The 27,201-nt window shown below is 47.1% G+C and overlaps 1 protein-coding gene across 4 annotated transcripts in view; it reads left to right on the top strand.

The window, feature by feature from the left end:
• Positions 1 to 27,201, top strand: part of ST3GAL3 (ST3 beta-galactoside alpha-2,3-sialyltransferase 3) — a 314,095-nt gene that overhangs the window by 68,038 nt on the left and 218,856 nt on the right. For all 4 annotated transcript variants that reach the window (XM_033916726.1, XM_033916725.1, XM_033916727.1 and 1 more), the window contains one exon: positions 15,234 to 15,326. In XM_033916726.1, coding sequence (XP_033772617.1) covers positions 15,234 to 15,326 — 93 coding nt within the window. The remainder of the gene's footprint in view (positions 1 to 15,233; positions 15,327 to 27,201) is intronic.

The raw sequence follows: 27,201 nt of genomic DNA, 5'->3' as shown, positions 1-27,201 counted from the left end.
ATTTTGCTTAGGGGGGGAAGACATAAGGGGGGCCAAGGATAGACAGTTAGGGAGGAACTGGAGGGGGAGAGGGAAAGGGGGCTGCTTTCTAGCACCCGTTAATGTAAAGGGCTTAAAGACTAGTTAAGTATATTGTGCTGTAATGATAATATTTTTAAAAATGAATAAAGAATATTAAAAAAAGAAAACTAGCCATTTTGGATGCAGTAATGTGATGGCTAAGATTCCTCCGTATGTATAGAACCGGTCTCTCCGCTCCCAGGCTGAAATACACCTCAAAATGTCACCTGGTCGTGCCCTGCAACTGCAAACCGCCAAACAACGTTCCTACTCCCACTACATACCGAGCCACTGGAATCGACTGCCCCTACAGATCAGATCCCTTGAAGGACTCCTCAACTTTAAGAAAGCAATAAAAACATACCTCTTCACCTAGCCCCTGCCCTTGACTGATGGACTACAAAGAAATGTACATTGGTACCAGAAACTGTTATGTCACCTATGGAAAGCTTATAAGGTAAAATCTGGTATTATACCTATGGCAAATCCAACCTATAAACTAAACTGTCTGTTTGTCAATTAGCATAAAACTTGTACTGTAGAATAACCAGGGTAAATTATATTAACCAGTAAACTGTAAATTAGTATTAGACCCTAAATATATATCTAGTCAGAAAAAACTTGTATCGGAAACATGTACTGAAATTATGGCTAATATAGTGTAAATTGTAACCTTTTAACTATATACTACCGTGTTTCTCCAAAAATAAAACCTACCCCGAAAATAAGCCCTAGCATCATTTTCAGGGTAGGTCTTAATATAAGCCCTACCCCCCAAAATAAGCCCTAGTCGCCGGCAGCAGCAGCGCTCCCCCCACGACCCTTCCATCTCTCTCACCCATCCAAACCCTGACCATGAAACTGAAATACAGTACCTTTATAACAAAGTGCATCGTTGGCAGCACATACCCCATCATGGCTTTATCACGGCAGAAGAATGCCAGGGCAGAATAAAACCATACGAAAAAGGTGGATCCTACCTAATAGGGAAAGCGGAAGAGCCTTCCATTTAACCAGAAGCTGTTTAGTATCAACCAGCAGTTTATCTACATTAATACAATAAAGTCGACACAGATCCATAGTCAGCCAAACCTCCAGGTACCGAAAAGAAGACCCAGCCCATCGTAACGGGAAGTCCCCCCTCCAAAAAAAGCCCCTTAAGATATTCCGAAAAAGCCAAGGCCTCCGACTTCCCCAAGTTCAGTGTAAAACCAGAGAAATCTCCATATTCACGTAAACTCTCCAGTAGTGTGTGCAACGATTGCTGGGGTTCAGTCAAAAATACTAAAAGATCATTAGCAAATACTGCGATTTTAAAATGAGCAGCACCCAGAGATAACCCACGGAATCTATCCCCTTTTAACTTTAGAGAGTGCCCTCTCGTTCTCCTTACCTTGGAGAGGGTGAACAACCTGTCTTTATCTACTAAGTCTCCAGCGGGAGACAGCGTATCCAGATTGTTCCCGAAGAGAGGCAGCGTGGGAGCCCTGCTCCGCCCCTCTCCCTGACCGAAAGGGAACATCTAAAAGAGCACAGCAGCCAGCCGGGCCCCCTTTCAGGCCACCAGCGGGAGACAGCGTATCCAGATTGTTCCCGAAGAGAGGCAGCGTGGGAGCCCTGCTCCGCCCCTCTCCCTGACCGAAAGGGAACATCTAAAAGAGCACAGCAGCCAGCCGGGCCCCCTTTCAGGCCACCAGCGGGAGACAGCGTATCCAGATTGTTCCCGAAGACAGGCAGCGTGGGAGCCCTGCTCCGCCCCCCTCCCTGACCGAAAGGGAACATTTAAAAGAGCACAGCGCCAACGGCGCTCAGCCGTTCGGCGCGCCTTTGTGAAGCGCCTGCAGTGACGACAGTTGGATTCTGAAGCTAACAAAATAACAGGCTCCAATCAGCAGGAGCACACCAGCACTTTACGAGAGCGATGGAGGACCCAGGATCCCAGAGGTACTTTCCGGTATACTGCACAGAGTGCAATATGTACGACTACCTCCCCTTGGGAAGGCGGGAGTACATATGCAGTCGGTGTCAGGAACTGGAAAGCCTGAGGATGGAGGTCGGCAGATTGAGGGTCAGGGTCCAGGAACTGGAGGGACTGCGCACCACAGAGGAGACGAGCTGGTCAATCCAGAACACAGACGGAGCAGGCCCCATTGTGGACCAGGTGAGAGACCTCGAGAGATTCATCGAGGAGGCCTATAGGAAGGTAGAGGAACAGGACCAGCAGCTGCACAGACGGATGTCGGCAGATGAGACCCAGGATCCACAAGGCGACACCGGGGAAGGACCTAGCAGAGGAACCACGCAAGAGGAGGAGACCGCGACTCACCGGGACCCCGAGGGAGAGACACCGCACTACACCAAGGACACAGACCTGAGGCAGAGGAGGTTGCTGAGGAAAGGGAAGTCTGCTATTGTGGTGGGAGACTCGATCTTGAGAGAGGTAGACAGTCACGTAGCTGGAGGAAGGGAGGACCGGCTAGTGACTTGTCTCCCAGGGGCCAAGACACGAGACATCACTGATAGGATCGAGAGGATCCTGGACGGAGCAGAGACAGAGGAGACTGTGGTAATAATCCACGTCGGAACGAATGATGTGAGCCGGAGGAACTTCAGCATGGCCACACTGAATGACCAGTTCAGGGTCCTGGGACAAAAGCTGAAGCGGAGCACACGGAGGATAGCATTCTCGGAGATCCTGCCTGTACCGAGAGCAGATGCAAAGAGGCAGGCAGACCTCCAGGCTGTGAATGCATGGTTGAGGAGATGGTGCCAGGAGGAGGGCTTCCACTTTGTGAGGAACTGGACGTCCTTCTGGGGAAAAAGCAAGCTCTACCGGCGGGACGGCCTGCACCTGAGCACAGCGGGAACTAGACTACTGGCAGCCAATATGAGGAAGGAGATCGAGAGGGCTTTAAACTGAGGAGAGGGGGAAAGCCGACAGCTGATCTGATGTTGACCCTTCGGACAACAGTATCCAGAACAGATGCTGAACGGGCTGACTGCAGGGAGGAAGCAGAGGGACCGGAGGATCTTATGATCAGACAGCGAGGGAAACATCAGGTAAAGGGAGCTTGCTGGGAGAAGACTAAGGGGCATGGAGACACAGGGGGACTGGGTGGCACGAGGGCGAAAGCTGAGGGCAATATAGAGGTACCACAAGGCGAGGGGGATCAAACAGAGGCTCAAGGGATGATAGCCCAGGAGGGGGCCGGTAGGGCTAGAAAACCCAGAGGAAAAGCGGGGAAGTGGGGTGGCGGGAATGTGGGGAAGCTGAAAGCTAAGAGGGTAAAGGCTGAGGGCAAAGCAGAAGCACAGGGAACGGGAGAACTGCCCGAAATCCAAGGGCAGGCGGCCCAGGTAAATGCAGAGGTGGAGGAAAAACGACGGGACCTACGAGACCTGCGGTGCTTATACGCAAATGCAAGAAGCCTCATGGCCAAGATGGGTGAACTAGAAGTCGTGGCCAAGGGGGAGGACCTAGATATAATTGGAATTGCAGAAACCTGGTGGACAGAGGAAAATCAATGGGATGTGGCGCTGCCGGGGTACAAGCTCTACAGGAGGGACAGGACCCACAAGAAGGGGGGAGGCATAGCACTATATATAAAGGACTCTATCCACTCGGTCGGGATGGATATGGCAACGAAGGCAGAGGGGCTGGAATCGCTATGGGTCAAATTGCCGGGAAACAAGGGTGCAGGCATAAAACTGGGGCTGTACTATCTCCCACCTGGTACGCCAGAAGGAGTCGGACACGACTTGGAAGCGGAATTGAGACAGGAATGCAGGACTGGAAGTGTAACAGTGATGGGGGACTTCAACTACCCGGGAATAGACTGGAGTACGGGTCACTCCAACTGCACTAGGGAAACAGGATTTGTAGAAGCTGTGAGGGACTGCTTCATGGAGCAACTAGTCAAAGAACCGACTCGAGGGGGTGCTACTCTTGACCTCAACCTAAACGGATTAGGGGGGCCTGCAAGAGGGGTAGAAGTGGGAGGACCACTAGGCAACAGTGATCACAACGTGATAAGATTCACATTAGAAAGGGGGACACCCATAGTAAGGAGGACCACAACAACTGCGCTCAACTTCAAGAAAGGGAACTATGTTGCTATGAGGGAAATAGTGGGGAGGAAGCTCAGAAACATCTTTAGGATGGAGACTGTGGGAAGCGCCTGGACCCTATTCAGGGACACCCTGCAGGAAGCACAAAGATTGTACGTCCCCTGTTTCAGGAAAGGCTGCAAGAACAAGAGATCAAAGGACCCGGTTTGGATGTCAACTGAAGTAAAGAGGGCAATAAATGACAAAAAAGTATCCATCCGGAGATGGAAAAAGGACCCAACGGAGGAAAATCACCAGGCGCACAGGAAATGACAAAAGGAATGCCACCAAGAGGTTAGAAAAGCGAAAGGGGAATACGAAGAGGGGCTGGCCAGGGAGGCGAAAAACTTCAAGGCATTCTTCAGTTACGTAAAGGGGAAGCGACCAGCGAGAGAGGAGGTGGGGCCGTTGGACGATGGGGTTAGGAAGGGAGTGATTAAGGAGGATAAAGAGGTAGCTGAGAGGTTGAACACGTTCTTCTCGCCGGTTTTCACGAGCGAAGACACATCTAATATACCGGACTCAGAGGAGCTCATGAGTGGGGAACAGGCCGAAAAATTGGAGCACATAGAGGTAAGTAAGGAGGATGTCCTCAAACAGATAGACAGGTTAAAATGCGGTAAATCACCGGGCCCGGACAGGATCCACCCAAGGGTTCTGAAGGAACTAAGACAAGAAATAGCGGGCACAATCCAGCATGTTTGCAACCTATCCTTGAAAACTGGTGAGGTACCAGAGGACTGGAAATTGGCGAATGTCACACCTATCTTCAAGAAGGGATCGAGGGGTGACCCCAGGAACTACAGGCCGGTGAGCCTGACTTCAATTATAGGGAAGATGGTGGAAGCTATGATCAAGGACGGCATTTGCGAGCACATCGAGAAGAATGGCCTACTGAGAACAAGCCAGCACTGATTCTGTAAGGGAAGGTCATGCCTAACGAACCTTCTGTACTTCTTTGAGGGAATAAGCAGTCGGGTGGACAATGGGGAACCCATAGACATCATTTACCTCGATTTTCAAAAGGCTTTCGACAAGGTGCCACATGAAAGGCTGCTTAGGAAGCTGTGGAACTACGGGGTGGGAGGGGATGTGCACAGATGGATCAAGCACTGGTTGTCGGGTAGACTGCAGAGGGTCGGAGTGAAGGGCCAATATTCTGACTGGCGGGGAGTCACGAGCGGTGTGCCAAGGGATCGGTGCTGGGGCCGTTACTCTTCAACATATTTATCAATGACCTGGAAAAGGAGGCAAAGTGCGAGGTTATAAAATTTGCAGATGATACCAAACTGTGCGGTAGAGTTAGGTCCAGAGAGGAGTGTGAGGACCTGCAAAGGGACCTGGACAAGCTGGAAGACTGGGCAAACAAATGGCAAATGCGCTTTAACGTGGAAAAATGCAAGGTCATGCATATAGGGAAAAAGAACCCGTTGTTCAACTACAAATTGGGGGGGGCATTGTTGGGAGACAGCAGACTTGAGAGAGACTTGGGTGTGCTGGTGGATGCATCACTGAAGCCATCTGCACAGTGCGCAGCAGCCTCGAAAAAAGCCAACAGGATGCTGGGCATCATAAAGAGGGGCATAACAACCAGGACGCGGGAAGTCATCATGCCATTGTATCGAGCGATGGTGCGTCCACATCTGGAATACTGCGTTCAGTATTGGTCGCCACACCTCAAGAAGGACATGGCGGTACTTGAGAGAGTCCAAAGGAGAGCAACGAAACTGGTAAAAGGGCTGGAACACTGCCCATACGCTGAGAGGTTGGATAGGCTGGGGCTCTTCTCTCTGGAAAAAAGGAGGCTCAGGGGAGATATGATAGAGACCTTCAAGATCATGAGGGGCATAGAGAGGGTGGATAGGGACAGATTCTTCAGACTGAAGGGGACAACAAGTACGAGGGGGCATTCAGAGAAAATGAAGGGAGATAGGTTCAAAACAAATGCAAGGAAGTTTTTTTTCACCCAAAGGGTCGTGGACACTTGGAATGCGCTACCGGAGGAAGTGATCAGGCAGAGTACGGTAAAGGGATTCAAACAGGGATTGGACGGATTCCTGAGGGATAAAGGGATCGTGGGATACTGAGAGAGGTGCTGGGATGTAACACAGGTATAGAAAGCTAACCAGGTAATAAGTATAGAAACCCAACAGGTCGTGCATGTGCAAGACCGGAGGGTTAGGACTACGATGGGAAGATAGGACTTCAATGAGAAACCAAGGTGGCAAGGGAGCCCCTTCTGGTGATTCAGACAGGTCGTGACCTGTTTGGGCCGCTGCGGGAGCGGACTGCCGGGCAGGATGGACCTATGGTCTGACCCGGCGGAGGCACTGCTTATGTTCTTAAGTCTATTCCCTTCAGTATCTTAAATGTTTCTATCATGTCCCCTCTGTCTCTCTTTTCAAGGGAGAAGAGGCCCAGTATCTCTAATTTCTTGCTGTATGGCAACTCCTCTAGCCCCTTTACCATTTTAGTCGCTCTTCTCTGGACGCTTTCGAGTAATACCATGTCCTTCTTCATGTACGGCGACCAGAAGTGGAAGTAATGGGACTGTTGGGAATCAGCGATCACAATATGATCAAGTTCAAAATTGAAGTAGGAATACCGAAGGGAAAAAGAACCATAGCGACAACTTTTAACTTCAAGAAAGGAAACTACAAAGCGATGAGAGTAATGGTAAGGAAGAAACTTAGGAGCACCTCAAAGAAATGGCAGACTGAGCAAGCCTGGTCTTTATTCAAGGCGCAAAATCTGCATATCCCAAGATTCAGAAAAGGATGCAAAAAGAATCGAACAAAAGACCTGGCGTGGATAACCAAAGAAGTGAAGAAAGCGATAGGGGATAAGAAGAATTCATTCAGGAAATGGAAAAAGGACAAAACTGAGGAGAATTGGAAAGAGCACAGGAAGTATCAAAAAGAATGTCACCGAGTGGTTAGAAAAGCCAAAAGAGAATATGAAAAAAGGCTAGCCAAGAAAGCACGAAATTTCAAACCGTTCTTCAGATATGTTAAAGGGAAGCAGCCGGCTAGGGAGGAGGTGGGACCGCTGGATGACGGAGACAGGAAGGCAGTGGTGAAGGGGGAGAAAGAAGTGGCAGAAAGACTAAACATGTTCTTTTCGTCTGTATTTACAAAAGAGGAAACATCCAACATACCGGAACCTGAGCAAATCTTCAAAGGAGACCAAACAGATAAACTTACATCCATGGAAATAAGCCTTAAAGACATACGCAGGCAGCTAGAAAAATTAAAAACTGACAAATCGCCAGGCCCAGACGGAATCCACCCAAGGGTTCTGAAAGAACTTAAGGAGGAAATAGCGGAACTACTATAGCAAGTTTGCAATCTATCCCTGAAAAGAGGAGTGATCCCGGAGGATTGGAAGATAGCCAATGTTACGCCCATCTTTAAAAAGGGATCAAGAGGTGACCCGGGGAACTACAGACCGGTGAGTCTGACCTCAGTTCCGGGGAAAATGGCGGAAGCACTGATAAAAGACAGCATCGATGAGCATTTTGAAAGAAATAAACTTCTCATCACAAGCCAACATGGCTTCTGCAAGGGGAGATCATGCCTAACGAACTTACTTCACTTCGAAGGAATTAACAAACGGATGGACAAAGGGGACCCCCATAGACATCGTATATTTAGATTGCCAAAAAGCCTTTGATAAGGTACCCCATGAACGCCTACTTCGGAAACTGAAGAACCATGGGGTGGAAGGAGACGTACACAGATGGATCAGGAATTGGTTGGCTAGTAGGAATCAGAGAGTAGGAGTGAAGGGTCACTACTTGGACTGGAGGAGGGTCACGAGTGGTGTTCCACAGGGGTCGGTGCTCGGACCGCTGCTATTCAATATATGACTTCATTGTTTGTACCTTTGATTAACTGATGTGAATCGCCTAGAACTCACTGGGTATGGTGGTATACAAAATAAATTATCAACAGAATTGAGAGGATCCTGGATGGGGCCGAGACGGAGGAGACAGCTGTAGTAATCCATGTTGGAACCAACGACGTCAGCAGGAGGAGCTACAAGAGGACTGCACTAACCGATCAGTTCAGGATCCTGGGGAGGAAACTGAAACTGAGGGCAAGAATGATAGCCTTCTCAGAGATCCTGCCAGTACCAAGAGCGGATGCAAGGAGGCAGAGTGAACTACAAGCAATAAACGGTTGGCTCAGGAGATGGTGCGAAGAGGAGGGTTTCCTTTTTGTTCAGAACTGGACAACTTTCTTGGGAAAGAATAAGCTCTACAGGAGATACGGACTGCATCTGAGCACGACTGGGACGAGGATGCTGGCACACAACGTCCAGAGCGTCATAGATTTGGCTTTAAACTGAGGAAGAGGGGAAAGCCGACAGTCAATCTGACACATCGGACAAAAGTATCAAATAAGGATACTGAGAAGGACATTGTAAAAGAGGGCTCGGGACTGAGTGGGAATTTTTGGACAAAGGACCTAAGGATGCAACACAGGGGCCCAGGGCCAAGGGCATTGAGCAAGGACATTGTAAAAAAGGGATCGGGGCTGAGTGGTAAATTTTGGGAAAAGGACCTAAGAACGCAATGCAGATGCCCAGGGCCAAGGACATTGAACAAGGTCACTGTAAAAGAGGGCTCAGGGCTGAGTGGGAATTTTTTGAAGAAGGACCTAAGGACAAATTGCAGGGGTCTAGGGCACAAATGAAATTGGCAATCAGGACTAACAGAGAACAACGGAATCCAGAGGGACAACCAATAATGGGGAAACAGGCTGAACCAGACACACCACAGGAGGAGGACGACCGAGACGAGGCTTGGGGACTGGCAACTCATGAGGGAGTCACCAGGAGCGCCAAACCACAAAGAATACCAGCAAGTAGGGCGAACAACCCGGACTTGCATTGCCTATACACTAATGCTAGGAGCCTTAGGGCTGGGAGAGCTGGAAGTTTTAGCCAACAAAAAGGGCCTAGACATAATTGGAGACACAGAAACGTGGTGGACTGATGACAACAAATGGGATGTGGCTTTACCAGGGTTCAAACTCTACAGGAGAGATAGGTCACACAAAAAGGGTGGAGGAATAGCGCTATATATAAAGGATTCCATACCTTCAACCAGGATGGAAACAACAGCAAGAGCGGATGACTTGGAATCACTATGGGTTAAGCTATCCGGAGGAACTGGAGCAGACATAAAATTGGGTCTGTACTATCGCCCACCGGGACAAACGGAAGAAATTGACCAGGATCTGGAGGCTGAACTGGGGCAGGTATGCAAAAGCGGAAGTGTGGTGGTGATGGGGGACTTCAACTACCCGGGAATAGACTGGAGTATAGGGCACTCAAACTGCATGAGGGAGACCAAATTCCTGGAAGTCACGAGGGACTGTTTCATGGAACAGCTGGTCACGGAACCAACACGGGGAGATGCCACTCTTGACCTAATCTTCACCGGACTAGGGGGTCCCGCTAAGGAGGTGGCAGTACTAGCCCCACTAGGAAACAGCGATCACAACACGATCCAGTACAGGCTAGAAATTGGTCCATCAAAGGTGAAAAGAACTACAACAACAGCACTGAACTTCAAAAAAGGGAATTATGACGCCATGAGGATAATGGTGGGAAAGAAACTCAACGACACCGCAAGGAATATGGAGTCCGTAGAAAAAGCCTGGACCTTACTCAAGGGCACGGTGCATGAAGCACAAAACCTGTGCATCCCCAAGTTCAGGAAAGGGTGCAAAAAAAATAGAGCAAAAAACCCAGTGTGGCTAACAAATGCAGTGAAGAAGGCGATAAGCCACAAGAAGGCATCATTCAAAAAATGGAAGAAAGACAAATCAGAGGACAACCAAAAGGAGCATAAAAAACACCAAAAGGAGTGTCACCGAGTGGTTAGGAAGGCAAAAAGAGAATATGAAGAGAGATTGGCGGGGGAAGCAACAAACTTCAAATCATTCTTCAGGTACGTCAAGGGGAAGCAACCAGTAAGGGAGGAAGTGGGACCTTTGGATGATGGAGACAGAAAGGGAGTGGTAAAAGAGGAAAAGGAGATAGCTGACAGGTTAAACGAGTTCTTCACTTCAGTTTTCACGATGGAGGACACAACCAACATTCCGGAACCGGAAGAGATCGTAAAAGGAGATCAGGATGAAAATCTGGTCCAACTAGAGGTGAGCAAGGTGGATGTCCTCAGGCAGATAGGCTAAAGAGCGACAAATCGCCGGGTCCGGACGGCATTCACCCAAGGGTACTCAAGGAACTAAGGAACGAAATAGCTGAGCCACTTCGGCAAATATGCAACCTATCCTTAAAAACTGGAGAGATTCCGGAAGACTTGAAAATAGCAAATGTCACACCCATCTTCAAGAAAGGCTCAAGGGGAGACCCAGGAAACTACAGGCCGGTGAGCTTGACCTCGGTCCCGTGAAAGATGATGGAAGCGCTGATTAAGGACAGCATCTGGGAACACATCGAAAACACTGGGCAGCTAAAGCCGAGCCAGCATGGCTTCTGCAAGGGCAGGTCATGCCTCACAAACTTGTTATACTTCTTTGAGGGGGTAAACAGCCAGGTGGATAAAAGGGAATCTATAGACATCATTTATCTTGACTTCCAAAAAGCCTTCGACAAGGTACCACACGAAAGACTGCTAAAGAAGTTATGGATTCACGGGGTGCAAGGGGAGGTCCACCGATGGATCAAAAACTGGCTGGCGGATAGGAAACAGAGGGTTGGAGTAAAGGGCCATTACTCAGACTGGCATTGGGTCACGAGCGGAGTTCCGCAGGGGTTGGTGCTGGGACCGCTCCTGTTCAATATATTTATTACCGACTTGGAGGCAGGAGCAAAATGTGAGGTTATCAAATTTGCGGATGACACCAAACTATACAGCAGGGTTGAAAACACGGAGGACTGCAAAGATCTCCTAAAAGATCTGACAGCGCTGGAAGAATGGGCCAAAAAGTGGCAAATGAGCTTCAACATAGAGAAATGCAAGGTCATGCATGTAGGGAAAAAGAACCCGATGTTCACTTACAAAATGGGGGGGATCACCGCTAGGGGTGAGTAACCTTGAAAGAGACCTGGGAGTGATGGTAGACACATCATTGAAGGTGTCGGCGCAGTGCGCCACAGCCTCAAGGAAGGCAAACAGAATGTTGGGCATCATTAAGAAGGGTGTCATGTCCAGGACGAAGGAAGTCATCCAGCCACTGTACCGTGCAATGGTGCGCCCGCACCTGGAGTACTGTGTTCAGTACTGGTCGCTGTACCTCAAGAAGAACATGGTGGTACTTGAGAGAGTCCAGAGAAGAGCAACTAAGCTAATAAAGGGCATGGAGGACCTCTCGTATACTGACAGACTGAAGAAGCTGGGGCTTTTCTCCCTGGAAAAGCGGAGACTTAGAGGGGACATGATAGAAACCTTCAAGATCATGAAGGGCATAGAAAGAGTAGACAGGGACAGATTTTTAAATTATGGGGAACCACAAGTACTAGGGGGCACTCAGAGAAATTGAAAGGGGAAAGGTTTAGAACAAACGCTAGGAAGTTCTTTTTCACCCAGAGGGTGGTGGATACATGGAACGCGCTACCGGAGGATGTGATAAGCAGGAGCACGCTACAGGGCTTCAAAGAAGGATTGGATAGGTACCTGGAGGACAAAGGGATTGAGAGGTACAGATAGGAGTAGAGGTAGGTTATATGGATAGGATTAGAGGACTAGAGGCAGTTACATAATTAGTCAGGGACACTGTTCAGGCAATTAGGCCTGATGGGCCGCCGCGGGTGCGGACCGCTGGGCAAGATGGACTTCTGGTCTGCCTCAGCGGAGGCAACTTCTTATGTTCTTATAAATGATATAGAAACAGGGACGAAGTGCAAAATAATATAATTTGCAGACGACATCAAACTATTTAGTGGTGCTCGGTCAAAAGAGGACTGCGAAGAATTACAAAGGGACCTGAACAAGCTAGGAGAGTGGGCGACGAGATGGCAGATGAAGTTCAATGTAGAGAAATGTAAAGTTTTGCATGTAGGAAGCAAAAACCCGTGGTACAGCTATACGATGGAAGGGATACTATTGAGTGACAGTACCCAAGAAAGAGACTTGGGGGTAATAGTGGATAAGACAATGAAGCCGTCGGCATAGTGCGCAGCGGCCGCCAAGAGAGCAAATAGAATGCTAAGTATAATCAAGAAGGGTATTACAACCAGAACCAAAGAAGTTATCCTGCCGTTGTATCGGGCGATGGAGTACTGCGTCCAATATTGGTCGCCGTACCTTAAGAATGATATGGCGATACTCGAGAGGGTTCAGAGGAGAGCGACACATTTGATAAAGGGTATGGAAAACCTTTCATACACTGAGAGACTGGAAAAAATGGGTCTCTTTTCCCTGGAGAAGAAAAGACTTAGAGGGGACATGATTGAGACCTATAAGATCATGAAGGGCATAGAGAAAGTGGAGAGGGACAGATTCTTCAAACTCTCGAAAACTACAAGAACAAGAGGGCATTTGGAAAAGTTGAAAGGGGACAGATTCAAAACCAATGCTAGGAAGTTTTTCTTCACCCAACGGATGCTGGACACCTGGAATGTGCTTCCAGAGGGCGCGATAGGACAGAGTACAGTATTAGGGTTCAAGAAAGGATTGGACAATTTTCTGAAGGAAAAGGGTATAGAAGGGTATAGATAGAGGATTACAACTCAGGTCCTGGACCTGTTGGACCACCACGCGAGCGGACTGCTGGACCTCTGGTCTGACCCAGCAGAGGCATTTCTTATGTTCTTATGTATAGCCTGTCTGCTTCCAGTATGTTGTGAATATCCTCTTCGGTAAAAACAGTTTATCAGCGATGGCTTTGTCCTCCTTTAGCACTCCCTTTATTCCGTGGTCATCCAATGGCCCCACTGCTTCCTTCACGAGTTGTTTCCTTTTAATATATCGAAAGTACGGCTTGAAGTTTTTCACTTCCTTGGCTATTTTGTCCTTGTAGTCTCTTTTGGCCTCTCTAACTGCCTTATGACACCTGCTTTGATGTTGTTTGTGTTTTATTCAGTTTTCATCCATTGACCTTTTCCATTCCTTAAATGAAGTCTTCTTGTCTCTGATTGCTTCCTTCACTGCTACAGTGAACCACGCCGGATCCTTGTTCTTTTTCCTCTTGGAGCCCTTGTTGATACGTGGTATATATAGATTTTGCCCCTCGGTGACTGTGTCTTTAAGACAGGATCATGTTTGCTCTAGTGTTTTTACAGTGCTAATTCTCTTCTTAATCTTCTTCCCCACCATGAGTTTCATTCCTTCATAATTCCCTTTTCGGAAGTTCAGTGCCGTGGCCGTCGTTCTGGATCGATGTTTTGCCCCCGTGTCCAGGTTGAAGTGGATCATATTGTGATCACTGCTTTCCAGTGTCCCTTCTACTTCTACACCTTGCGCTGGTCCTTGTAGTCCATTTAGAATTAAGTCCAAAATTGCATTTCCTCTTGTATTTTCCTTGCCAGATTGTTCCAGGAAGCAATCGCCTACAGCATCCTGGAACTTGGTCTCCCTACTGCAGCTGGAGATGGCTAGGTTCCAGTCTATCCCCGGATAATTGAAGTCGCCCTTGATAACTGCTTTGCCTCCCTTGCAGTTGCGTTTAATCTCGTCCATCATCTCTCCATCAGTTTCTTCGGACTGCCCTGGGGGTCGGTAGTAGATGCCAATCTTTGCTTCCATTCTATTTGTTCCTGGAATTTTGGCCCTTAGAGACTCTACCTTATGTTTCGTTTCCGGCGTGTTCTCTCTGGTAGACTTAATTCCCTCTTTGCTATATAGAGCAATACCCCCACCTTTTTGACCTACTCTGTCTATGTGGTATAGCTTGTATCCTTCCATGATGCCAATGATGTCAAGGTTATCTTTTTGTGCCATAGCTTCCAATTTCCCCATCTTATTCCTTAGGCTCCTTGCGTTCGTGTACATACACTTAAGTTTGCAGCCTGTTACTTTCCTGCATTTCCTTCCCTCTGTGTCTCTTTCGATCCATCAGGATTTCTGTTTTGCCTATGATCCGGTGAGTCTTCCCCGCAATCTTCCTGCATGGTATCCTCTGGGTATACCGTTTCCTGAACCATCAACTCTTGGTCGACTGTCGGCTTTCCCCTTCTTCCTAATTTAAAAACTTCTCAATTTCTCGCTTGATGTTGCTTGCAAGTAGCCTCGTTCCATTTTCGCTAAGGTGGAGTCCATCCTTCCTGTATAGCTTGCTCTTCCCCCAGAACGTCATCCAGTTGTGCACAAAGTAGAATCCTTCTTCCTCACATCAGTGCCTCATCCATGCGTTGACTGCTTGCAGCTCTGTCTGCCTCTTCTCGTCGTCCCTCCTGCCGTTTGTGTTTTCTTTTTTTTTTCCTTCGGGGAACGGGAGCCAGGCCCGATGGCAGGAGAGAGTGGGCATACCTCCTACCTTTTTCGGGGGGGGGGGCTGCGGCGGCATTTGCGTCGGGCTGCTGCGTATGTGTCAGGGGGAGCCGCTGCCGGGTTTGTGTCGAGGGGCCGTCAGCAGCAGTGGGGGGGTTCATTTTTTTAATGAGCAGATATTTTGCTTGTGTAATACACGCAAAAAGCCCTGACCTCAGTGCTTATCCTGTCACTACAGTCAGTGCTCTGCCCTGAATCAATCACTGAACGATGGAGTCAGGAGTTTGCATGCAAATGATTTGCACCTCCATGCAAATCATTTGCATGCAAAAAAGACAGAGAAATTATAAAAATGGTAAAAATAGTTTGACAATTGGATCACTGAATATCTAATACTAGAATCTATTGGAATAATGTTAAAAATTATTAGAAAGAAATTCAAGTGATGTATTTAATATCAAATGTTTTATTATTTGTACACTTGATGTAAGATTAAAAATGAATAAAGAATAAAAAAAAAAATTACCTTCTCAAGGTCTAATTTTTAATGATTTTTTTGTGGTGCTCATTTATTTTGAGGCAAAAAGAAAAGTATTTGAAATAAGATCAAAAGTAGTACCAATAGTAGCAGTTTTGAGTCCTGATTTTTGTTTCTTTTTTACAGATTAGTGGAGCTGGCAGCAAAGTATGCCAATTTCACAGAAGGTGTTTGCAAGCCTGGGTATGCATCTGCACTGATGACTACCATTTTCCCAAAGTGAGTGATTTAAACAGTTGGTTAAGTTTTTAAAAATCTTATTTTCCTTCTTCCCAAAAATGGTCTCCTACTTATAAATGCTGCTGTTAAACTCATATTTTTAAATATTTTTCCAGCGCAATAGTGAGACATTCTAATCTAGACAGTAGGGTTATTTCCCCATAGCCGTGTGCTGCTGCAGAAGGAATCCACTCCAGATTTTTCTATCTGCCTCTGTTGTGTACTTAACTGGGCTCTCTAGCGCCACCTTCAGTTTTTTCCTTTTACACGCATGTTTCAGAAGTGCTCGTTCTGCTATTTTCATTTTATTATTTTTAATTTGATGTAATTTCATCCCCTTTTTGGGTGATTTAGTGCTTGGAACATTTTTGAAACTATCTGCTTGAGAATTCACAGACTTCAGTCTGTAGCTGACAGGCTGATCCCTCTGGGTACCTGTTAGCCAGCCTGCATAGTTTCTCTGGAGCTCAGGGCCATCCCTGAGGTGATCTCACCTCCTGTTAATCAGAGGTCAAGCGTGGGGTCTCGCAGGGTGCCGGATGCATCGTCGCACCTCTGCCCGTCCCAGTGCACATCCATTGGTCTGCAGGGGTGGAGACATAGGAGTCTGACTGGCAGCCCAAAGATCAGCTTTGCAGAACTATTCCCAGCATTGTACCAGTGAATTTTCTCATCCAGCTATTGTGAGAGAGCTGAAAGCAGGTTGGAGCACTGATCCTGTCAGGTTACAGTGAGTACACAAGCTGAGAGCCTGTGAGAGACATCAGGGGAGGTTGGAAAAGTGGGGTTTTGAAGATTTCTGGATGTTTCACCCTCCTGAAAAATCCTAAAATTGTCATTTTTACCGTTTGGGAAATGTGAAAAATATTATAATTTTGGTGCAAATGTTATGACGGCAGCCATCTTGGATTTTTAGCAATCTTTTTTTTCTAAAGTTCCCTGCTTCAAAACTGCAATTTTTGCCTGGAAACCTGCTGGGATGGAGTCCTTAGGCTAGCCTAATGTGGATTAATGCCAGGATTGCGCAAATTTAGCACTTTTAGAGCATCCTTGCACCATGTGCCATGTGGCTCAACTGGTGGAGCTACAATGGCCAACTTAGCTTCTCCTCTGCTGAAGCAGATGACCAAACGCTCAGCTAGCCCAGCCGAGTAGTCGTCATTGCTTTAAGATTTGGCATGTCAGCTACTTCTGTCATCCAAGTTGTGGACCCTCTTCAGCCAAAGAAACTCAAATGCAAGTCATCTAAGAGTGACTTTCCACCCCAGGAGCCAGACATTTTTTCTAAATTAATGAAATTTTTGTGGTCAGAGTTTCAGACCAAGTGTTCTCCCCCAAAACAGTCTCAATCCGCCTCCGCAGCGTCTCTCAGTGGGATAGTACCTCTGGGCACAGCTTCGCCTCAGCCTGCTGTGGCTTTTGCGCTACTTGATCCTGATCTGTGGGACCTGGTTGCTGATGTTTCCCTTACTGATCCCTTGTTTGCAGGTACAGTGCTTCCCAGAGCGTGAGATCAGGGTCTGTGTGCTGGATCTGCAGATCCCTCTGGGCTGTTAGATCCTGTGGATGATTCTACGGTCTTGCGCTTATTTAAGTTCACGGCTCTGCCAGACCTTATTTCTGAGTTATTGCAGGAATTAAATTTAGTCACTCATCCGGCTTTAGCCACTTCTTCCTCCTGGCTATGTGGTGTGCGCTCAGAGTCAGCTAACTTTTCTTGGCATCCTGATATGAGTGTTCTGGTCTTGGAACAGTTTGATTCCGCTAGAGCAGTGTTCTTCAACGTTTTTACACCTATGGACCAGCGGAAATAAAATAATTATTTTGTGGACAAGCACCGGTCCGCAGACCGGTGGTTGAAGAACACTGGGCTAAGTTGTGGGACAGACCCCGCCCATCTCCACCCCAGACCCTGCCCCCATAACAGTACTAATTGTAACACTATTTTTTCCATTCAATTTCATATATACACACAATATAATCTTATTAACAATACATTGCGACTGCGGGAGAAGCCTGGCTTTTCAACATTCATTCCTACCAGAACACAGATAACCCCTATACAAATACGGGACCAAAAACTAAAAGTACTAATATATACAAACAAACCCTAAGATGCAAGACTTTACATGCAATACAACCCCAGAGAAATAGAAACAAATGCATTTGTTCCTGAACAGTGCAAAATACAGACAGCAGATGTAAATTCTCAAAATTGACACAATTCAGTCACTAAATTCATAAATCTAGGCAAATGGATGCCAGGTCTCAGTTTATAAGGATAAATTTTAAGTTTCTAAATTCAGTTTGGCACAAATTTAGGAGGTCACCTTAGAATATGCCTCTCTGTATTATATTCAAATATTACAAAGAAATAGGCACAGCCTTGTACAAGCACCTACTTTATGCATGTGTATGCTAGGGAAATTTGTTGTCTTTCTCCCTCCATGCTGTGACTTACCTTCTGACCTGTTCCTGCCTGGCTGTTATATTCTGCCCCCGGTGTTATCTTCGGGCCAGCTCCCTCTTCTTCACTGCTGCAGTGCACAAAGCCGCAGGCAGCGGCTCCTCATGCGTCCCGTGCCTCATCTGGAAACCTTCCCTGTATGTCATGGCTCTTGAGCGCGCAGCCTTAGAGCATAAAGGATATTCTGCCCTGAGTGTTGATACTTTTCTGTAGTCTAAGAAGTTGTCCATGGTATCGGCTTATGCTAAAGTGTGAAAGGCCTTACAACATTGGTGTGCCCAGGATCAGGTGGAACTGTATTCAGCTCTGATCTCGCTGATTCTTGCCTGCCTTCAGGCTGGTTTGGATAAAGGCCTCAGTGTGACTTCTTTTCCGGTCCAGGTGGCTGGGCTCTCCTGTTTCAGATCCCGGGAGCATCGGCCCTCCTTGACGTTTCATCCTGTTGTCACTAGATTCTTGAAGGGGGCTCTTCATATCAGGCCACCAGTAAAGCATCCTTTCCCTTCCTGGGACCTTAAATTGGTGTTGTCTAGCCTTACCAAGGCTCCTTTTGAACCCCTTCGAGATGCTTCCCTCATGGACTTGATGCTCAAGACTATTTTTCTGTTGCCATTATTTCGGCATGTCTTGTGCTGGAACTGCAGGCTTTGTCTTGCAGGGATCCTTTCCTCCATATTTCGGAGGCGGGGGTTTCCCTTTGGACTCTTCCTTCCTTTCTGCCGAAGTTAGTTTCGGCTTTCCCTGTCAGTCAGGAAGTTTGTTTGCCTGCCTTTCAACCAACAGGTTCCAAGACACAGGACCGCCTGTTAAAGAAGCTGGATATGCATAGAGTTCTTCTGCATTATTTGGAGGTCACCGAGTTTTGTCTCTGACCATTTGTTTGAGGTGACTCATTCAGTTAAGTGGAGCGCTCCCACTTCCAAGGCCATGATTTCCAGATGGATCCGTAGGGCCATTTCGTCAGCTTATATTCTTTCTGGGGAAACTCTTTCCTGTTTCCGACAAGGCACATTCTACCAGGAGTGTGGCTTCTTCGTGGGCCGAAGCTAGATCTGTCTCTCCTGAGGAGATTTGCAGAATGGTCTTTTCACACATTTGCCAGGTTTTACAGAGTGGACGTGACAAGACTCCACTTTTGGGCTCTTGGTCTTTAGGATTGGCGCAGCAAGCCTGCCCTAGCTCTTTGGGGGACTGCTTTTGTACGTCCCTACTGTCTAGAATGTCTCACCTATTACACTGGAAAAAGAGATTATGTACATACCCTGGTTAGCTCTTTTCCAGTAGATAGGCTCCTGCCCTGTCCTTCCTGCATCTGCTTACAGTTTTCAGTCTGTTAATGCGTCTTCAAGCTGATTCTTGGATGCCTGTCAGCCCTTGTGGGCTGGGAAGAATTTGTATATATGTTTCAATTTATTGGGGAGTAGTTTCTGAGCTCCTTTGAAGCCTGTGTTGGTGGCTAATGATACTGTTTAGTTACTTTTCAGCAGATCAGTTTGTTTAAGCCTGTTGTTACAGGTGCCTCTACTTCACGTATATTGGGTGGCTCTACATGCTTGGGTACTAATTGAAGGTGAAGTACAACAGAGGCAGAGTGAAAAATCCAGAGTGGATTCCTTCTACAGCAGCACCACGTGGTTATGGGGAAATTAGCCTACTGTCTAGAATGTCTCACCTATCTACTGGAAAAGAGCTTATCAAGTTTCCAGTTTATTTATTATTTGATTAATCGCCTATTCCAAATTCTAAGCGATGTACAAATTGGTAAAATAAATTGTCTAAAATATACATAAAATAGACCATATAATTAACAAGGGGATAAGTCAAAAAACAAATTAATTAAGATAAGACAAGAATACAATAGGACAGGTGGGATAGAAATACAATCTTAGATAGGAAAGAATCAACAATTAAAGGTAAAACACAACAGGAATCGAAGGACAAATAAATAGGTAAAATAAAAGTAGACAAAAGAGCAATTAACAAAAGAGCAAATTAACATTTCAATTAAGTATTGAACGCATCTTTAAAAAGAAAGCTCTTAAGTTGGCTCTTAAATTTTTCCAAATTCTTCTCCTCTCTTAAGTATAGCGGGAGTGAATTCCAGGTCTGAGGCGCCGTAACAGTAAAAATAAATTGCCTTCGAGTATTGATAATTTTGAGAGTGGGGATGACCAACAAGAGTTGGTCGTTTGATCTCAAAAATTTGGGAGAATTATAAGGTATCAATGCTTTATAAATAAAAGCTGGAGTTTTATATAATAGAGATTTAAATGTAAGTAAAGATAATTTGTATAGAATACGATGGGACACCGGAAGCCAATGCGCATTTTGAAATAAGGGAGTTACATGTCGAACTTCTTTGCTCCCATAATTAATTTGATAGAGGGTAAGTACATAATCTCTTTATATAGGTTGTATGGCATCTGTTTTTAAATGTTACTTGATGTTATATATGTAGACCACTGTGAAGCCTTCTAAGCCATTTGGTGGTATATCAAATGTTAATAAAGATAAAGATAACCTGCAAGAAATTTCAAGGTAAGGTACAGCTAAAGGTTTCTTATTTATTCTGCACTCTGTAGTGTCACTGAATGTTTTTCCATTTGGACTTCTCAGAATTTGAATCTGCAAGCTTATAACTGCAGTCTAGAAATTACCATTGAGCGCAAGGACCTAGGAGGCAATGTAATAAGCTATTGTAGGCTTAGTACCCAGCTAAACATGTTTTTTGGGCTTTTTTGCATATAAGAGAACATAAGAACATAAGAAGTTGCCTCCACTGGGTCAGACCAGAGGTCCATCTCGCCCAGCGGTCCGCACCCGCGGCGGCCCATCAGGTCCACGACCTGTGAAGTGGTTTCTGAACACCTCTACAACCTACCTCAAGTTCTATCTGTACCCCTCTATCCCCTTTTCCTCCAGGAACCTATCCAAACCTTTCTTGAACCCCTGTACAGAGTTCTGGCTTATCACCTCCTCCGGAAGCTTGTTCCATGTGTCCACCACCCTCTGGGTAAAAAAGAACTTCCTAGCATTTGTTCTAAACCTGTCCCCTTTCAATTTCTTCGAGTGACCCCTAGTGTTTGTGGCCCCCCACAGTTTGAAGAATCTGTCCTTATTTACTCTCTCTATGCCCTTAAGGATTTTGAAGGTTTCTATCATGTCCCCTCTAAGTCTCCTCTTCTCCAGGGAGAACAGACCCAGCATTTTTAACCTGTCAGCGTATGTAAAATTTTCCATACCTTTTATCAGTTTAGTCGCCCTCCTCTGCACTCCCTCGAGTACTGCCATGTCCTTCTTGTGGTACGGCGCCCAGTACTGCACACAGTACTCCAGGTGCGGGCGCACCATTGCGCGATATAGCGGCATGATGACTTCTTTCGTCCTGGTTGTGATACCCTTTTTGATGATGCCCAGCATTCTGTTTGCTTTCTTTGAGGCTGTCGCACACTGCGCCGATGGTTTCAGTGATGTGTCTACCATCACCCCCAGGTCCCTTTCAAGGTTACTCACCCCTAGTAGTGTTCCCCCCATTTTGTAGCTGAACATCGGGTTCTTTTTCCCTACATGCATGACCTTGCATTTCTGTACGTTAAAACTCATTTGCCACTTGTTTGCCCAGTCTTCCAGTCTCGTTAGGTCCCTTTGCAGGTCTTCACAGTCTTCCGTGTTTCTAACCCTGCTGCAGAGTTTGGTGTCATCAGCAAATTTGATAACCTCACATTTTGTCCCCGTCTCCAGATCGTTTATAAATATATTGAACAGTAGAGGTCCCAGCACTGACCCCTGCGGAACTCCGCTCGTGACCCATTGCCAGTCTGAGTATTGGCCTTTTATTCCAACCCTCTGTTTCCTGCCTGCCAACCAGTGTTTGATCCATCGGTAGATATCCCCTTGCACCCCGTGATTCCACAGCTTTTTATGTAGCCGTTCGTGAGGTACCTTGTCGAAGGCTTTTTGGAAGTCAAGGTAAATGATGTCTATGGATTCCCCCTTATCCATCTGGCTGTTTATTCCCTCAAAGAAGTGCAGCAAGTTCGTGAGGCACGACCTTCCCTTGCTGAAGCCATGCTGGCTCGCCCTCAGTTGTCCATTGTTTTCTATGTGTTCACAGATTGCATCCTTTACCATTGCTTCCATCATCTTTCCCGGAACCGAGGTCAAGCTCACAGGCCTGTAGTTTCCCGGGTCACCCCTTGATCCCTTCTTGAAGATGGGCGTGACATTTGCTATTTTCCAGTCTTCTGGGATCTCCCCAGTTTTTAGGGAGAGGTTACATATTTGTTGAAGTGTCTCTGCTACTTGGACATTTATTATTCAGTTTTATCCTTAGACAAGCAGGCAACATATTTTCACATGTGGGTGACATCATCCATAGAGCCCGGTACGGACAGTGATAAAAGTGTATTGCCACTTTAAGTTTTTAGAAAGTTTGTGACTGCCCACACCGCGCATGCGCGGGTGCCTTCCTGCACGGTGCCAGCTCACAAAGTCATCAGTTTTTCATTTTCCATAGAGTGACAAAGACATATCTCAACTTCGTTCCCTTGAGTTTGCCTTCCCGCTTCTTTTTCAATTATTTTCATACTTGTTCGTTGTTTATTATTCTACTTTATTTAAAAAAAAAAAAAAATTAATTCATATGTTTCAGTGTCAAGGGGCCCTCAGATAACTTTCAAACCTTTGCCCCTACTGTCAGCGTCAATGTTTTTCAGCCTTCTTTCTACTCCACCAGGGTCTCATCCTTTCCAGCTGGCCCTGACTTCAGGGCTAGATACACAAATAAAGTAAAAGTGAGAAGGAGAAAAACAATAATAACAGACTGCCACAAAGTTTTCTTCCCCACTTTTAGAAATATTAGGCCTGGAGTAGGATTTCCAGCCACTTGGACTTTTCTGTAGTGCTGATCCCTGTCGGTACCAGTGGACATTGACATCAAATAGTGTCGGTGGCATATTTAGCATGAAGTCTACGGTGGAGATGCCATCGCAGCACGGACATCGACTTCGAATATCGTCATTATTGGCATATCTAGCATCAAGTCTATTTGATGCATGCCTCTCATCAACACCATCGTTCTTCAATGTAGGCTGTCATTTCTGAAGGGCATCACCTATTGAGGGAACCACACTTCGACTCCTGCTGCACCTTCTGTACCAGCTAGTGGCATTCAGTATCGGTGCCTCCTCTTCATACATCAATGGAGCATTTTTTCTTCAACGTCAAAAGAGCTACATTGAGTTAGCCTCAACAGCATCGTAGGTATTGGAGGATGATCCAACAATATCGGTGCACTCTTTCCGGGTTCATCTGAAGGAATTCCTCACGATGAATATCGCTTGCATGCGACACCACTACTAACTTTGAATCCCTCAGTATTGGCCCATGCTGAACGTAGCATATACAGGCCAAGGATACCAACTCCAGTTTTTTCATCACAGCCTCGATGAACATTGAGATCTCAAGGGAACATCATCATGTCACGATTTCCTTACCCTTGACACCATTGATCCAGTGCTGCAGCTGTCGCACCGATGGTACTGGCTATTGACCAAAAGGTACTGGTGCGAATCTTCAAAAACATCTCAATGAGTTCTACCGAAGAGAGCTCGGTGACACAAATTGCACTCAATACCAGTGCTTATATCACCTCCCTTGATACCGGCCTAGCCTAAGTATAACACTCTGTTATTGCATGGTACTGATTCCAGGTCTACGCTGACATGCCACTATCGACACTGCTTAAGTTTCACTGATACTTGCTATACACGTTTCCAGTTTGCAGCACTGCCGTTTGGATTGGCAACGGCACTTCGGACCTTCACTAAAGTGATGGTGGAGGTGGTGGTGGCCCAACTTCCTGTCCTGGGTGTCCTAGTTCACTCATTCCTGGATGACTGGTTGTCCAGAGCTCCCTCGCTGTTCGAGGAGAGTCTGGCTTTCCGGCAGGTGGTGCACTTGCTGTAATGTCTGGGCTGGGTGATCAGTTTCAGGAAGAGTCACCTCCAAGCCTGCCTAGGACTTGGGAGTATCTGGGAGTTCAATTTCACACAGGTCAGAACACTGTGTTTCTACCCGTGTCCTATCAGGAGACGCTACAACAGGTTGTCAGAGGCTTTCTGGCCACTCTGTTCCTGAGAGTGTGGCAGTATCTCCTGGTTCTGGGGACCATGATTACAGCGATCGATGTAGTCTCATGGACCAGAGCCCATCTGTGTCCACTACAGGAAGCCCTGCTTTCATGCTGGATTCCACAGCGGGACTCATTACATGCACCCCTGCCCTGGTCGGCAGTGACTTCACCAATCTAGCAAGGCGGTTGTGTCTTCTCTCCCTGTCCAGGAGCCTTCCGCTCTGGATCTCGGATTGGGTGATCCTGTCTGCTTCAAGGGCTGGGGAGCAGTGTGCATGTCTGTCCCGGTGCAGGGCAGAGTCCCTTAGAGCGCAAGTGGTCAATCAATCGCCTGAAACTGCGGGTGATTCAGCTGGCCTTTCTCCACTTCTAAGGTCATTTCTGTCATCGAGCCATACAGGTGTTCTCGGACAATGCCACAGCAGTGGCTTGCATCAATCATCAGGGGGATACAAAGAGTCCCTCTCTGAGTGTGGAGGCTCAGCTGCTTTTTTGGTGAGCGGAGAGGCACCTTGTGGCAGTCTTTGGCACACGTGGCAGGTATGGACAACGTTCAAGCAGACTTTCTCAGTCATCAGACACTGGACCCTGGAGAGTTGTCTCTCTCTCGAAGAGCGTTCAAATGCATAGTGCATCAGTGGGGGTGCCCCATGTTCGATCTCATAGCGACTGTGGCACACAAGAGGGCCGATTGGTTTTACAGTCACCATAGAGAGGCTGACAGTGAAGGCCTAGATGTTCTGGTTCAGCCCTGGCTCCGGAAGGGCCTTCTTTATATCTTCCCTCCGTGGCCTATGATAGGGCATATGTTGAGATGGATAGCAGATCACGAGGGGCCAGTGATCCTGGTGGCTCCCGATAGAAACATAGAAACATACATAGAAACAGGAGCAGGAGGTTCCGGCCCCGGAGACATCAGGTCGCCCCCCCCCCCCCCAAGAAGCATAGAGTGGTGGTAATTGGGGAGTCGCTGCTGAGGGGCACTGAGGGACCAATATGCAGACCAGATATTCAATCGAGAGAGGTCTGTTGTTTGCCAGGGGCCAGGATCCGGGATGTAACTGCTTGCCTTGACAGACTCATCAAGTCCCGAGACCACTTCCCCCATGATACTCATCCACGTCGGGACCAACGACAACCCCAGGAGCACCCCGAACAGCATACCTGAACACTTCAGGGCCCTGGGTGAGAAGCTGAGGAGGATGGATGCACAGGTGGTGTTCTCCTCGATCCTCCCAGTAAGGGGCAAGGGTAGTGCCAGGGAGGATCGCATCCAGAGGGCCAACGACTGGCTGCAGGGATGGTGCAAGGAGATGAACTTCGGGTTCCTGCACCATGGAGAAGCATTGCAGGGACTACAGGGACAAGACGGGCTGCACCTGACCAGAAGAGGGAAGAACGTCTTTGGACACCGTCTAGCCCGCCTACTTCACAGGGCTTTAAACTAGGTGAGTTGGGGGAGGGTACGGGCACAAACAACCAACCTGACAAGCTAAACTGCCAATTCTTTTTTGAGGCTGAGATAAGTGGTCACCGAAATTCTAGGTCAGGGGAGAGCATACACACTTTCAAGTCTGGGGTAAGTTTACATTATAATTCTGGGCCACATTGTAATCCTGGGTCTAGGGGATATACACATTGTTCTTCTGGATCTAGGAAGAGTACACATTGCAATTCTGGGTCGGGGGAGAGTACACATTGTAATTCCGGGACTATGGGCAGTACACATTGTAATCCTGGGTCCAGAGGGGGTACACACATTGCATATTGTACCAAAGGAGTTCAAGTAGCCCACGCGGGAACACCCCCACAAGATACACACCCTTCCATATTTGGGATAGGTACACAGTGTAGTCCTGGATCTGGGGAATCCGGGTTAGGTACACGATATAGTTCTGAGCCTAGGGAGAATACAAAATATGAGCATAATGTTAATAGTGTCCAAGTAGCTCAAACGAGGATTTCCCCACGTAATAAAAACACATGGAGGGCTATGTACATTAATGCACACAGTTTGGGTAACAAGATCCTGGAACTGGAAACAGAAATAGGAATGCTGACCTGGATGCAGTGGCAATATCTGAGACCTGGCTCACGGATCCCATGGGTGGGACATGGTCATACCGGGTTACAACTTGCTTCGCAGGGACAGGGAGGGCAGAATGGGAGGAGATGTAGCATTATATACAAAAGATGGCATTAAGGTCACAAGAATCGCAGATGTCCAGTACACTGGGGAATCTCTTTGGGTTAATTTGGCCAGAGGGAAGGACAAATGCCTGTATCTTGGCGTAATTTACAGACCCCCAAGATATGGAATTAATCGGAGATATAGAGAATATCACCTTGTGTGGGGACACAGTATTGCTAGGTGACTTCAACATGCCTGATGTGGATTGGGACACACTTACCGCTGCTTCCAGCAGCAGCAGGAGGCTATTAAACTCTCTGAGGGGAGCACATCTCAGGCAACTGGTGTTGGACCCAACAAGGGATCAGGCAATACTGGACCTGTTACTTACCAATGGGGAAAGTGTCACAGAAGTCTCGGTGGGAGACACACTGGCCTCCAGCGACCACAACATGATATGGTTCAGTCTTAGGAAAGGCTTCACTAAATCTACCACACTGACCAAGGTCCTCAAATTCAAGGACACAAACTTCCAAGACATGAGTGACTTTGTTCACCAGGTGCTACAAAGCCAAGCAGAAACCGATAGCGTAGAAGAAATGTGGTCGACTCTGAAAGCCACCATACAGGAAGTGACAAACCGCTATGTTAAATTAGTAAGTAAACGGCGTAGGAACAATAAGCCGCAGTGGTTCACTGCGGAGATCTCAGACCTCATCAAGGAGAAGAAAAAAGCATTCATCTCGTACAAACAATCAGGGAAACAAGACTCTAGAGCAGAGTACCTGATCAAGTCAAAAGCCGTCAAAACTGCAGTCAGGGAGGCTAAATTCCATATGGAGGAGTCTCTAGCAAAGAACATCCAGAAGGGAGATAAATCATTCTTCAGGTACATCAGTGACAGAAGTAAAAACTTAGGAGGGATAGTACGTCTTAGGAAACCAGACGGAGAATATGTGGAAAAGGACTCAGAAAAGGCACAACTATTAAATGAATATTTCCCTAGCAACAGCAGCAGATGAATCCAGAGACCAATGGGGATAGCTCACATCTACCAGCAGGCGGAGATAGAGAAACTGATTAACAGGTGGTCCTATTGGCTGGCACTCCTCCTGTCTCATCAGTAATCTCTATCTCCCAGCAG

The sequence above is a fragment of the Geotrypetes seraphini genome, chromosome 12 (assembly GCF_902459505.1).
Source record: "Geotrypetes seraphini chromosome 12, aGeoSer1.1, whole genome shotgun sequence".
Classification (NCBI taxonomy): domain Eukaryota; kingdom Metazoa; phylum Chordata; class Amphibia; order Gymnophiona; family Dermophiidae; genus Geotrypetes; species Geotrypetes seraphini.
This window is presented reverse-complemented; position numbering and strand designations above follow the sequence as displayed.